The following is a 12,338-nucleotide window of genomic DNA, read 5'->3' as shown; positions in this document are numbered from 1 at the left end:
ACGCTGTTCTGGCAGCCACTAAAGCAGCTGTATTCAAGTGCAGCACACACCACTATGCCCTCAACCCGTCCAGCAGTGCAGATTAAAATCCACACATCTTGTGTCCTGTGGCATCTACGTCCCAGGATTTTTCTGAAACAGATTCAGTTTTATTAGCACTGACGGTGCTTCAGTTTAAACAGAATTAATTTAGCTGACTTGTATCTTAGCAGGCTGAGCACTAAACACAGGCAAAGGAGAGCTCGTGTTCAGGCTCCACAGCAAGGACTCATTCTTGGTTACCCTGGTTATCAAAAAGCCACTGGGACCTTAAAGAGCAACACTTAATTCTGACGTGGGGCATTTGAGTTAGAACTTTATTAGAAGAAATTGAGGAATACTCCATATGCATGATGGTTCTAAGCCCTGAGTCACTGGCTACAGTCAACAAACATTCCTATGGCTTATTCTACCAAAGCAGGACTTATCTCCTTACTTCAGAGATGTTATTTCTTAAGGTAAAGAAAAGGGACACAGATTTTCATCAGGGAGTAGACCCTGGAATATAATGAGGTGTTACAGCACACCCTTTCCTGCCTTTTTATTTATTTATTAAAAAACAAACAAACAAACAACAAAAAAAACCCACAAAAGCAGAGCTGCCCTTATGGAGCTGATTTTGTTCATTCCAGTCAAAGGTATCCATCGCTTTCCATAGGAAACAATGCTGGGGTTTTTTAGGATAGCTTGCACTAGTAAATTGGTGGTATAATTTTGTAGACACTGCTCAGAGGCACATCTGAAAACACATACCTGTAACTTCTTTAACAGTACCTTTAAAGTAATTTTTAAGAGATATGTAAATTACCTGGTAGTCACTTTATCCAGGTCTGTGCCACTAAACAGAAAGATTTGAGTTACCAATGGCACTCATTGCTTGAGCTACATTTAGAAACAAGTAGTAATGACAGCAGACCCTTCCACAAAGAAATGCAAGAAGTGAAAGGATACCCAAATGCTTTATAAACTAACACTACTGTTCAAATGAATTTGCAGAGCATGGAACAACACCTTGATGTAGCAGAGAAGCAGAAAGCCCTCTTCCAAGAGCAAAAGGAGGAAAAACAAGATCTCATTCTGCAGCTGAACAAGGACATTGAAGAACAGAAGCCAAAACTAGAAAGGGTTATAAAACAGGTTTGTATATTTACTGACAACTTCTTTGTAGTGATAAACAGTAGTGTGGGTTAAGCTCTGTGGTTGTAACTTAGCAGGGTTCTGAAAAAGTGTTGTATTTTCATAAGACCAATGCTTTAAAAATATTTGTGTTAAGTGTTCCAGACTATCCAGAGAAATTCAGTCTCTGAGGCAAAATGGAACAAAGACAGAGGAAGAGAGAGACATTGATCTTCGTGAATTGAAAAGCTTCAACAGAACCGTCAACCAAGTGATAGCTGATGTTCTAGAAACAAATCCTGGTTTAACTGCAGCCTTTCAAATGTACTTTGACCAGGTGAGCTTCCCAGTTCACTGCCACCAAAATCCTGAGTGACAGCTCCAGCCTACTGATGAGTGTCTAAGGGCAACTCCTAAATTCAACAATATACTTACAGTAAAATAAGAATGTTCATCCATTTTCCACAGCTCTGCAAATACACAGCACTATAAACCCTCCTGATATCCCAGTTTTATTATACAATCACCACTTCACCTTGTTTTTTCTTTCCACACTTTCTAGTCCAATTTAGAGCTTCCTACTGCTTCTGATGGTAGTCAGAGTTCCCAATCCACAAGAGCTACTACCAGGTAAGTACTAGCATTGCTGGGTTGGTTTGAGTTTTTTTCAGATAAAGTTTAAACCAGCAAAATCAGTCCCTAACTGACAGAATTTCTCACTCCTGAGGGTCTTCTCAATTGTCTCTACTTTTTGAGGACTCTCTAAAAACTTTCTTCTTACACTGTCCTTTAAGTTTACCAGATTTTTCTAGCACATGATGAAGTTTACTTCATCATCCATCAGTTTAAAATAAAACTGTAATTACAGAATAATCACATTTCCTAACTGTGCTCTATTTAAAAAAGCGCAATTTTGAGCCACATTTTACACATGGTAGTGTGAACTCCCCTTCCCGACTAAATAGAGAATATATATATGCTTTACCTTCTTCTGCTGTCCAAGGTATGCTCACACAGTGCCTTGCCACTCTGACCAGTTATGGTCCAACATTCCCAGAGGTTACTGGAGCCATTATCGAGATCTTTGCAGGGGATCTAAGCTGGAATGAACAGGGCTCTGTGGCTGCTCTGAGAGCCACCCTTGGCAGCTCTGTTTTAGATAAAGGGATTTCTGTATCTTGATGAGTGAATTTTTGTCTTTCAGATCCTTCAGAAGAACAAGTTCAGTCTCTAGTCAGGCTTCCTCCCTCAAAGTCGTTGAGCTGACCTTGCCTCTCCCCCCTGCTGAGGAAGGAGCAGCTGTTGGCTCACAGCCACCCAGCAGAGGCAGCACCTCTGGTACTTTTAAAGGCAAAAAGAAGTTGTAAGTTCATCTAGTTGAGATTCCTTAATTTTTGCAACTGACCTCTATACATGGAGTCACCTGGAAAACTTGCAGCAGAAGTACAGTTGTTATTGTGTGGGCTGACAGGTGTTTGCTCCCTAGTGTGGTTCTGCCCCCCACCTTTGCAGACCTCGCTGGGAACAGCGTTACCTCCTCCTTCGGTAACACAACCACTGCCTTCAGGCTGCTTGTAAACCAAATCCCAACAGCAATGCTCAGAACCAAAGGTTCAGACTTAAACTTACCTAGATAATAAACACTGTTATAAAATCTCTCTTCTACTTCAGTTGTTTGTTTGTTTTGGGTTTTTTTACATTACTCTTCGAGAGCATTTGATATATTTAAAGAATATAATACAGTTGCCTTCACAGACACGGGAGGGTTCCACTGAACTGGACCACTGAACAGCATGAAACATCTCAGCAATGTTAACAAAAACCCAGACACAAAAGAAAAATTAAGAAAATTTAATGATCAGATGAACTATATACATTGTGATGGCACATGACTTCATTCAGTTATCCCTTTTCTGTAGCTGGACGTTTGATAGAAAAATATCAACAGTAGTACCCCAGGGACAAGAAAAACCAAACCAAACCCATCTGTTGTTAAAGTGCTTATTTGATGTGAGTCACAGCTAACTGTGTCCAGGGGTATCAAAGGATTTCAGCCCATCAGACAGAATATTGTACAGGAACACCTCAAATTAAGAGCACAGGAAACTTAAATAATAACTGCTATTTTATGTAAGATAATCTTTCCATCTCTTTCCACCACATGATCTTTTAGAATTTTTTTGACATCCTGCAATACAGAAAAAATCCTGCCTATCTATCGCTCTTTCTGTGCATTTCCTCACAAGATACTCAGTTAACTCATCCAACCAGTGTACTCTCAGGTACTTCACTGTTTCTTCTGCTTACTTCCTTTTTCCCTCTCAAACTCAGCTATTTGATTGAATATGTTAACTAAGTTCTGGGGCAGGTTTCTTTTAGTGCTGCTTTCTGCTTGTTCTGCACCATTCAAAGACATTTCCTCATCTGGTTCTTTAGTTTTATCAGTCTCTTCAGAACTTCTTTTCCTATTCTTGGACTCGCTTTCATTTTTATACTGACCTGACACATGCCTGTCACTATCATAACCTTTGTCACCTTCTCGTGAGCAGGTGCTGGAGTATGACCTGTACTTCCCCCACGACTTGCCAGAATAGTCAGACCCTGATGGAGACATGTAATACCTGTCTTGACCTGAGCCATGTCTTCTAAACTGCTCTCTTCTCCCCTCTATGTCCCTTTCTGACCTCCTGTAATAATAATGCATCCTGGGCTTATCATATGACTTGTGATACGAACCTGACGAACCCCTCCAGCTGGAGAAAAATCGCTCTGGTTTACCATATTTTTCAGTTCTGCTATGACTTGGCTGATTTCTGGAGCTACTGTAAGAATCTCTTGAATCTTCAGACCTACCTCCGAAAGTGTCTTCATCATCACCTGAAGTCCTTGAAAAAGAACAGTGTCTGTCTTTCTCTTTTACCTCCGTTTTTGGACACGCTAAGCTGTCCTGCCTTTCCAGCAGCTTTTCCACTTCAATATTTTGGTTAAGAAAGGAAGCAGAGGTATCAGCCGGAGGGGAATACCACTCCTCCTTCCTATTCTGATCCTTATAACGGGAAGAAGCTCTAGATGAGCTTTTTTTGGAGCTATGAGCGGACTCAGATCTATGCCGACGCTTTTTCCTACGTTTCTTGTGATCAGAGGAAGAGGAGGAAGAAGACACTGATTCATCTGATGATGAATCACTTGATGATGATGATGAGGAGGAGGAGGAAGAGGAGGATGAAGAAGAGGAGGAGGAGGAGGAACTTGATACTTTCCTTTTCTTCTTCAACCTAAAAAAATGTAATTAACCTGTGAGATAATCTTCAGTATCAGGCAAAAATTACATGCAGAAAGCAAATCTGTATACCCCAGTCTGGACTGTAAGGTGTGAATTATAACTGAGCCTGACCTGGCAGGACAATTCCAAATGTCATTTCCTCATCAAAAAATTAAGATTAAATCCACTGAACAGTTTGTTATAAAAGGCATCTTTCCCAATTTCACATGGCATTACACTTCGGAAATATGTCACATTGCACAGTATTCCTTAAGCAACAACTCTTCCACATGCACCACTAAAGGACACTGCCCACAAAAACATTCTGGAGGAAAAGCAGCTTACCCAGGGAGAAGTTCTCCCTAGCTTACTGCTGGACAGTCTGTCTGGAATGGATTGTTCACAGTCTTGTCTGCACTTATTGCCCCATAACCAATGCCCTGAGTGTAAAAGTTACCTTTTTTCTTCTTTTAAGAGCTTACGCAATTTTTCTGCACTCGTTTCTACTTTCTTTGCTTTCTGTCTCTCTTCTTTGGCAGCTTGTTTCTCCCTCATTTCCAAAGATTTCTTTTTTGAACCCAAGCATCATAAAAAAGATCACATTAGTAGTGTTAATGTGGGTATTTTCCCCCATTCAACCCCATTCAAATGTATAATTACACCAGGGATGTTTTACCAGTATTCCCAGACCAAAAATTAATTTTTGTTCAGGAGTTTGGTATTGGCCATTGTGATAGTCAGGTTTATATTTAAGGACCATATTGCAGGTTTTATTCCATAGAAAAATATATTTGACCAGTCATGGCAGTGGTACCCGTGATCCAGCACACCGTGAAGCACGGAGCCCAAAAGTTTTATGTAGAACATGCAAAAAATCCCCAATATTACCAATATGTGGAAGATAAGGAAAAAACCAAACAACCAAAACAAAACAGAGAGAAAAGTTTGAGGGAAATTATCAGTGTTGCAGTTTACAAGTAAAAAACATGGCAGAACCCAGTTTCAGATGAATTCAAGTTGGCCACGTTTGAATACAAACCGTTTGGTAACCATTTCACAGACCGGTTTGACGCAGAGTTTACGTAAGAAGTCACGATCCAGGGGTTTGGTGGTGACGAGCAGCACCAGACGTCAGACACAGCAGCAACGGTCCCGTTCAGAGAAAAATGCATTGGAGAAAAACACATCATCAGTATTACAGGAAAACACGCTCCAGTGTTGTTTCAGCCCTTCTAGCACGGCAGGGACAGGATCAGACTTATGTATTAAGTTACAGGTAAATGAAGAAGAGCATCTCACCAGATAAATGATCCTTCAACTACTTAAGTCTGTAAGAGATCAGACTTCTGCTACCTACTGCCCTACAGAGCAGCTCTATTCAGATTCAGAGTGAGCAGAAAGTCTGATTAGAGTTTTCAAAACCCAGCAACTGTGCTAACAGCTATAATAAAGGAAGCCCTTTGTTGCAGCCAAGGCCATGCACACCAACAAACAACAGCTATCATGTTCTTTGCTGCATCAATGACCATAGGAAAGTGTTAAAGGAGAAACATTTATCTCCTTTATCATTCTGACTGACACCTCTTTCTAAAGCAGCCAAATGCAGATACTGCTCAAATACCTTACACCTGTTTATCTGTGCTGTAATTCAGTTTTATTAAGATTGTCCTATCTCCTCTTCCCCCTTGTTTCCACACAACCTGTCAGCATTATGGCTCCACCAACTGAAGAACTGCTGACTAAGGTCATCTAGCCCAGCCCCATCTACCCTACATCCTCACATGCAGAAGCACAGAACAAAACAAGCCTGTTCCTCAGTGCTCTATTTTACTCTCTGACCTGCTGTGGAAGACAACAAAAGCAAAGGAGGTGAATGGAAGACAAAAGATGACAACTCAGATTGTGCACAGAGACCCACCAGGCTCACCTGGGAAACGTGCTGCGTGCAAGGGAAGAGAGGAGAAAACCACCAGACAGCAGAGGAGAAAGCTGAGATATTCAAACTGTCTGCCCGCCCACCCTCCACGTTCTGCTGCTTTCCTTTAAATGACCTCTTAATTTCCCTTCTCCTGTGAACTCCCCATGCCTTAACTTTGCCTGGTGTTACTCTATCTTTCTGTAATTACCCAAAGGCCAAGAATCTGGCCAGTGACAAGGATCTGTCACTTTACAGTGACAATGTTAATTTGGCTTGCAGAAGTGTTTTACACTTTGCATCTTTGTATTTACAGAACGTTTGAAGTTAACATCATTAATCATGCTTGTGTGATGGGATATTCTTATCCCTGCCTTGCTCTTTCCCTGTCTCCACTGTCTGGCACTTCTTTACTATCCTTTTCAAAAGTCGAGGTACCTTTCTTCTGGTAGGTACAGCCATAATGCTCACTAGAAAAGATTTACAGTGGACCAGGGAAGCAGAGAGTAAGACAAACCATCAACTTAAACCCTGCTTGCTCAAAAGATTTAATACGATTTTTGATGTTCACTTATTGCCACTGAGAGCAGCATATGAAAAGAAAGTAAAGAATCACCTGCATGTGCTTACGGAGTTTTGTTAAGGCCTCTTCTGCTTCCTGAAAAGTCTCATCCAAACTTAAAGCTTTTTTGTAATAACTCTCAGCATTTAGTAGTTTCTCTTCCTCTTCCAACCTAAAATTCAAGTGAAAATTCATATACAGTTAAGAGACAGATTTTGGACAGCTTTTTCTTACTTTTAGGACTTTCTTATTTGCAGACATTTCTTATTTGCGCTATGACGCTACTATGACACTACTGCATCCCTCCGAGACCTCCTCTATCACCTCAGCCCACCAGAACGGTGTTTCTGACATAATCATCTCCTAATCCTGACCAGTAACACTGCTCTTTGAAATGTCAGTTCCAGTTTCAATAATACCGTCTCTCTCTTCTTAACAGAAAGCTTAAAAGGAACCTATTCCCTGAAAATTCAAAATTAAAATTTTGTGTTAGAATTGGGGTTCACCAGTATTTCTGAAGAGTTACAGTACATCATTTTGTTACAAAGACTTTAATAAAAAAAAAAAAAACACCCCACAGCCTTTTGGAATATATTCAAACATTTCACAGGACTTAATGCAAGCCTGGTGTCCTAGCAGTGAAAGGGTATAAAGGATTAAAAGGGATATTGAGGATTAAACCTCAAACATTTTGCCAGGATTTTAACTGGGACAGAGGACAAAGTGTAAAACAACTACATGAGCAGGGATATTTCCAAGGACGTTTTTTTTTTTATAAACACAGAGCCAGGAAGGAAAGATGCCTTTCTTTATTCTAACTAGAATGGTATTATAAAAAATATTATGAAAAAAACTGTTAACAACCAAACCAACCCCCAACCCCAGCACTTACTGCCCGCCTCTTTCCACAAGGGTCTGACACAGGTATTTTCTTGCATTTCTATGGGTAGGACAGTTTTCTAAAGCAATTTCAAAATCCCCAATGGCTTTGTTCAGACTTCCTTTTGTTGCATACCTAGAACAGAAAGTTGCACAGATTGCAGGGAGGTTCCTCTTTCACAAAGCACATAAACCAATGAAACAAGCAGACTTACAGAGCTCCACGTGCTACCAAAGCCTCAACATTTTGTGGATCGATTTCCAAAGCCTTGTTGTACTCATTCATGGCTTCCACGTGGCGCCCAACCTTGAAATAATCCACCCCAGCCTTCACACTGGAGAAAAAACATTTAGAAAATATGTACAGATTTTGCACTGTTGCTCACAAATTATGACTCCAAACAAGCGATAGGTAATAAAACCTGAGCCTTGTTATCATGGACTTCACACTGGCATTTCAAATTACCACAGTAATGACATAATTCCACAACAATGTATTGACTTTAACCCAAAATCTTAAGGCACTCAAGAGAATTTCTGCAGATGATGCTACTACATTACACTTTTAAATTTATGAAATGATTATTTAAGTCATTTTCTGCACAAAACTGTGTGTGACCTACCACCATGAACCTGGAACAGGCTTAATTGCATCCAAAGCTCAAAAACCCCATCTGACCAACTGCACAAGGTGACAGGGGCAGGTGGTACACACTGGGGCCAGCTCATCTTAAACAATATTTTGAAGTTTTAAATTTCACATTACCTGAACATTTCTTCCCCATTTGCTAAGAGATTAACTTAGTGAAAGAGAATAATGTAAGTTGATTTTCAGAACTTTTCATTACAGACTTCTTTAAAAAACTGATATTTAATTAACATTATAAGTAACTTTTTTTGCAATTAATCAAAGTTGCAAATACACTGCATAGTGTAAAAGCAGTAGCACCTATCCAGGGCTGCTGTTCCAAACGCAGCAAGGGAAATACATTTAACCTTCCAAAGACAGCAAGTGCACTTGTTACATTTACAGTCTAAGGCTTAAACGACTTGAAAATTATGAGGTCATTCAACACTCAATTGTACATTGTGTACTTGGTGTTACCACAAATCTTGCTCTCGATCTCATGAACAGGCCAGTATATTACAAACATTCTAAGAAGTTCTCCCTTAAACCTGAGATGCATTTTGGAACTGAATCTTGGGACTTTATCTATCGCATACCCATTTGGCACATTGCTACACATGTGGTGGAAAAACTGGTTTAATGTGTATTTTCTTTGAAGAAATCTGACCTGTAACCCAACCTAATGACAAGAAGTACCACGTACCATTTCAGGGCCCAAGATGCAGACTGCTTTTTCCTCAAGGCAGGGGCAAAATCTTCTTCATTGAAATTTTTACTTGAAGGAAAAGACAAACAAAAACATCAAGTTGGCCTTCTGAGTCTACAAAGTTAAACTTATAATATGTAGTGCAGTCGAAATAAATTGAAATATTATTCATACATGCCTTACTGCTCTCCCTAGGTCAGGAAGGTTATTTATTTCTGAAATCAGTTTTTCCCAAACCATACTAAAAGTGCTGAATTGAGCAAGTACAACTGCAGTACATTTAATAAAAACATACCAAGTTCACATCTATTTTGGGCCTAACATTAGCAGGGCTGACAACATCAATCATTGTATATATTTTACCCAATTTTATTAAAGAGGTCAGATCTATTACTACAATAAACACACAACAGAAAACATTAAAACTTGAACACCCTGTGTTTCAATACAAAGAAGATAACAAGAGTTAAGCAGTAAATTCCTAAAGCATTTGGTATCACACATTGTGTGTGATAAGGTGTCTTGCTTATTCAGAGCAATAGAATTTCAAATGAAAATTCCGTACGGTAGAGAAGTTTGCTCTTAAATATTTAAGGACACGTAAGCTGCAGTCATGCAAGTCAAAATGAAAAAGGTTTAAGTGGTCTAGGACTTCCGCTCACAAGTCTATTTCAATGGATTAGAATAATCTCCACAGAGCTACAGTATAGGAACAATATAAAAATCACTTACATTTGAAGACCTCTCAACAAAGAGGGTGGATTTGACTCACTTAGTCCTAGTTTTTCTGCTAAATATTCAACTAATGATGGATTAGCAAATCCTGGGGAACGATGCAAAACCTCTTCAAATGTCTCTCCTGTATTAGCAACTTCCATGCTTCGCCTTAAAAAAAGCACCAATGTACTCAAATGAAACCTCACAGGCTCTATACTCAATTTTTTCATCCTTATATTGAGAATAAAAATGCCTGTATTGATATTAATATTACTGCTCACAAGCCATTCTCTTCCACAGGTATTTATTTTCCTACTATTTAGCAACCCTTATATCTTTCACCCTAAGTGAGCTTTTGAAACCTACTTTGGCACCCATCTAGGTATCTCCAGAACACAGAAAAATATTATAAAAATGCAGATAGCTCTGTCTATCTGTCTTCTAAGGCGAGTTTTGAAACGTTCATAATTTACTCCAGTCTCCCAAGCTTTTTGCATCTTTCATTTGTTTGTTAACACATTCCCAAAGCAACACATACCTCACTATGCTTTCTGCTCCTTACAATTTGGGAAAGCAGCTAAAAAAAACAACCACCCCCACCTATCCAGAGGCAGGTATGTTAAAGAGATGAACAAGAAGAAGCCTGTAATTACCCAATTAAACCAGAAACACCACTGACAAGTTTAAGGGACAGATAACCTGTCGAGAGACTCTCTTCAGACACAGTGGCCACAACCAGCACATGCAGAGGGGCAGCACATCCTTACTTGTAATGCACTGGGAAGTCATCAGAGGTGATCACGCCCAGTTTGGTACTGGAAAGGTTGGGTGGAAGAGCTGAGCTGTACAGCGACACCGTGAGCTTCTCATGGTAACGGTCCACATCCTTGACTGCAGCTAAAGAAGTCATAAAGGGCAAGAGAAAAGTACAGAAACGCTTCAGACCCCAAAACAAATCAATTCCCGGCAGTTCTGCAGCTACTCACCTCGAATAAGGTCTCCAGTTTGATAGTAAGAGAGAGGATCTCCATGGTTGCTCTGAGGAGGCACATCCCTCACAGGACACAGAGCCTGCAACACAAGAAAGCACGAATATCATAAATGAAGCCAAAAGGTTGGTGTTTTTTACTCCACAAGATTAAGCCAGAGAAAGATTTGTTTAAGCTTAATGTACATCAGAACTGTGACACTTAAAAACTGGCTTGGTTCAAATAAAAATTCATGCATCCACAAATGATGAACTTTTCAACCCAAAAGTAAGAGCGTGGGTCATAAAAAGATGCATTCACTGGCTCAGCAAAGCATCATAAGCTCCCCACGAAGTCAGACAACCACCCATCATCCGAAAGCTCAGTTTCACCTTCTCACACACCACTCCATCAAGAGATGCAAGAGGCAACCAACACATGTCAAAAATGGAGCATTGACCAAAGCTGTATCTTACAGTGATTTCCAAATCTGCAATTTCCCGTATGACACCACTTCCCAGACAAATCAACACCATGAAAAAGCCAAACTCCCGGATGGAGGTAATCCTCCCGATCACGATATCGCCACGCTCGATGTCACGGAAGAGCAATTCCCTCCTCTCCTCCCTGGGCACCTCCATGAACCTCTCCAGGGGCGGCATGACAGCGTAACACTCTGCAACACAGGCCACAGAGCCGGTTACAAAGGACCAAAGTACTGCCTGAAAACAGAGATTACATCATGGTAGCAAAGCATGTTAAAAATCTGACTTATTTGTGCCAACGAGGAGCTCGTGCACAGCCCACATAAAGCGATAACGAAAACTCTTAGGCCTGTTTTTAAAGATACCGCTAATTCAAGTGCAGTGTCCTCACCCAGCCCGTGGGGGTTGCCGATCCCCCTCACCCCCACACCCACCCTCATTCTCCTCGATCGTGTCCTCGATCGGCCCGTTGGGTTTCCACGAGTGCGCGAAGAGCAGATCCGCTTTCTTGGCGATGAAGCGCTTTATCTCGGTGTCGAGGCTCGCCCTGTCTTTCCTGGGGGAAGGAGAACGCGGTGAGTGGCGCCCCGCGGCCCCTCACGGCCCGCCCGGCCGCTGCCCCGGCGCCCCTCACCAGGCGGCCGGTGGGGCCCCGCGGGGCGGCTCCGAGGCGGCCCCGGGCGGCGGCAGCAGCCCGCGGAAGTCGGGGTTGTCGTGCTGCTCGGCGCGGAGCAGCGACAGCAGCTCGGGGCCGTGGTAGCTCAGCGCCTGGCGGAGCAGCTCCCGGTCCATCCCAACGCCAGCGCCGCCGCCGCCTCGCCCGGAACGGGAACCGCCACACGGGCAATGGGCACCGGACGCGACGGCGCGGCCGCAGCGCCCCCTGGCGGGCGGGAGGACCGCACTGAGCACAGGGCTGCCCGCCCTGTTTTCGGGCGCGTCTCACAGGTAATAAAAAGAGAGCGATGGAAGAGAGAGTGTTAAACACAAGGTACAAATCACACGGGTGTACCCCACGGGGATCCCGCCCGGCTAGGAGGGGCGGTTCCTGCGGGAAGTGC

The 12,338-nt window shown here is 41.9% G+C and overlaps 2 protein-coding genes across 2 annotated transcripts in view; one reads left to right on the top strand and one right to left on the bottom strand.

Annotated features, from left to right (window-relative positions):
- Nucleotides 1-2,814, top strand: part of CCDC39 (coiled-coil domain containing 39) — a 20,655-nt gene extending 17,841 nt beyond the window's left edge. Inside the window, exons 17-20 of the mRNA XM_027893754.1 lie at nt 1,036-1,176; nt 1,313-1,492; nt 1,718-1,785; nt 2,360-2,814. Of these exons, the coding sequence (XP_027749555.1) occupies nt 1,036-1,176; nt 1,313-1,492; nt 1,718-1,785; nt 2,360-2,522 (552 nt within the window). The 3' untranslated portion in view covers nt 2,523-2,814. The remainder of the gene's footprint in view (nt 1-1,035; nt 1,177-1,312; nt 1,493-1,717; nt 1,786-2,359) is intronic.
- Nucleotides 2,815-2,990: 176 nt separating this feature from the next.
- TTC14 (tetratricopeptide repeat domain 14) lies at nt 2,991-12,072 on the bottom strand. The gene is made up of 12 exons (XM_027893755.1): nt 11,912-12,072; nt 11,712-11,833; nt 11,269-11,468; nt 10,811-10,895; nt 10,592-10,721; nt 9,840-9,992; nt 9,105-9,176; nt 7,989-8,108; nt 7,787-7,909; nt 6,949-7,066; nt 4,875-4,984; nt 2,991-4,430 (listed from the first exon to the last, which is right to left on the bottom strand). The coding sequence occupies exons 1-12, from the start codon at nt 12,067-12,069 to the stop codon at nt 3,443-3,445; spliced, it is 2,379 nt and encodes a 792-aa protein (XP_027749556.1). The 5' UTR covers nt 12,070-12,072; the 3' UTR covers nt 2,991-3,442.
- Between the last annotated feature and the right edge of the window lie 266 nt (nt 12,073-12,338).

This window comes from Empidonax traillii, unplaced genomic scaffold, assembly GCF_003031625.1.
Source record: "Empidonax traillii isolate 1590-97213 ecotype Southwest subspecies unplaced genomic scaffold, ASM303162v1 scaffold405:size801240, whole genome shotgun sequence".
Lineage (NCBI taxonomy): Eukaryota > Metazoa > Chordata > Aves > Passeriformes > Tyrannidae > Empidonax > Empidonax traillii.
Note: the sequence above shows the minus strand (reverse complement) of the source record. Positions and strands in the feature narration are given on the sequence as shown.

Excerpts from the sequence above, each read along its gene's own strand:
- TTC14 (XM_027893755.1), bottom strand. The coding sequence starts at position 12,069 with ATGGACCGGGAGCTGCTCCGCCAGGCGCTGAGCTACCACGGCCCCGAG. Across the intron at positions 10,896-11,268 it reads TTGCAGATTTGGAAATCACT|GCTCTGTGTCCTGTGAGGGA; the intron begins GTAAGATACAGC and ends CTTGTGTTGCAG. Across the intron at positions 8,109-9,104 it reads GCATCTTGGGCCCTGAAATG|TGTGAAGGCTGGGGTGGATT; the intron begins GTACGTGGTACT and ends TTTTTTCTCCAG.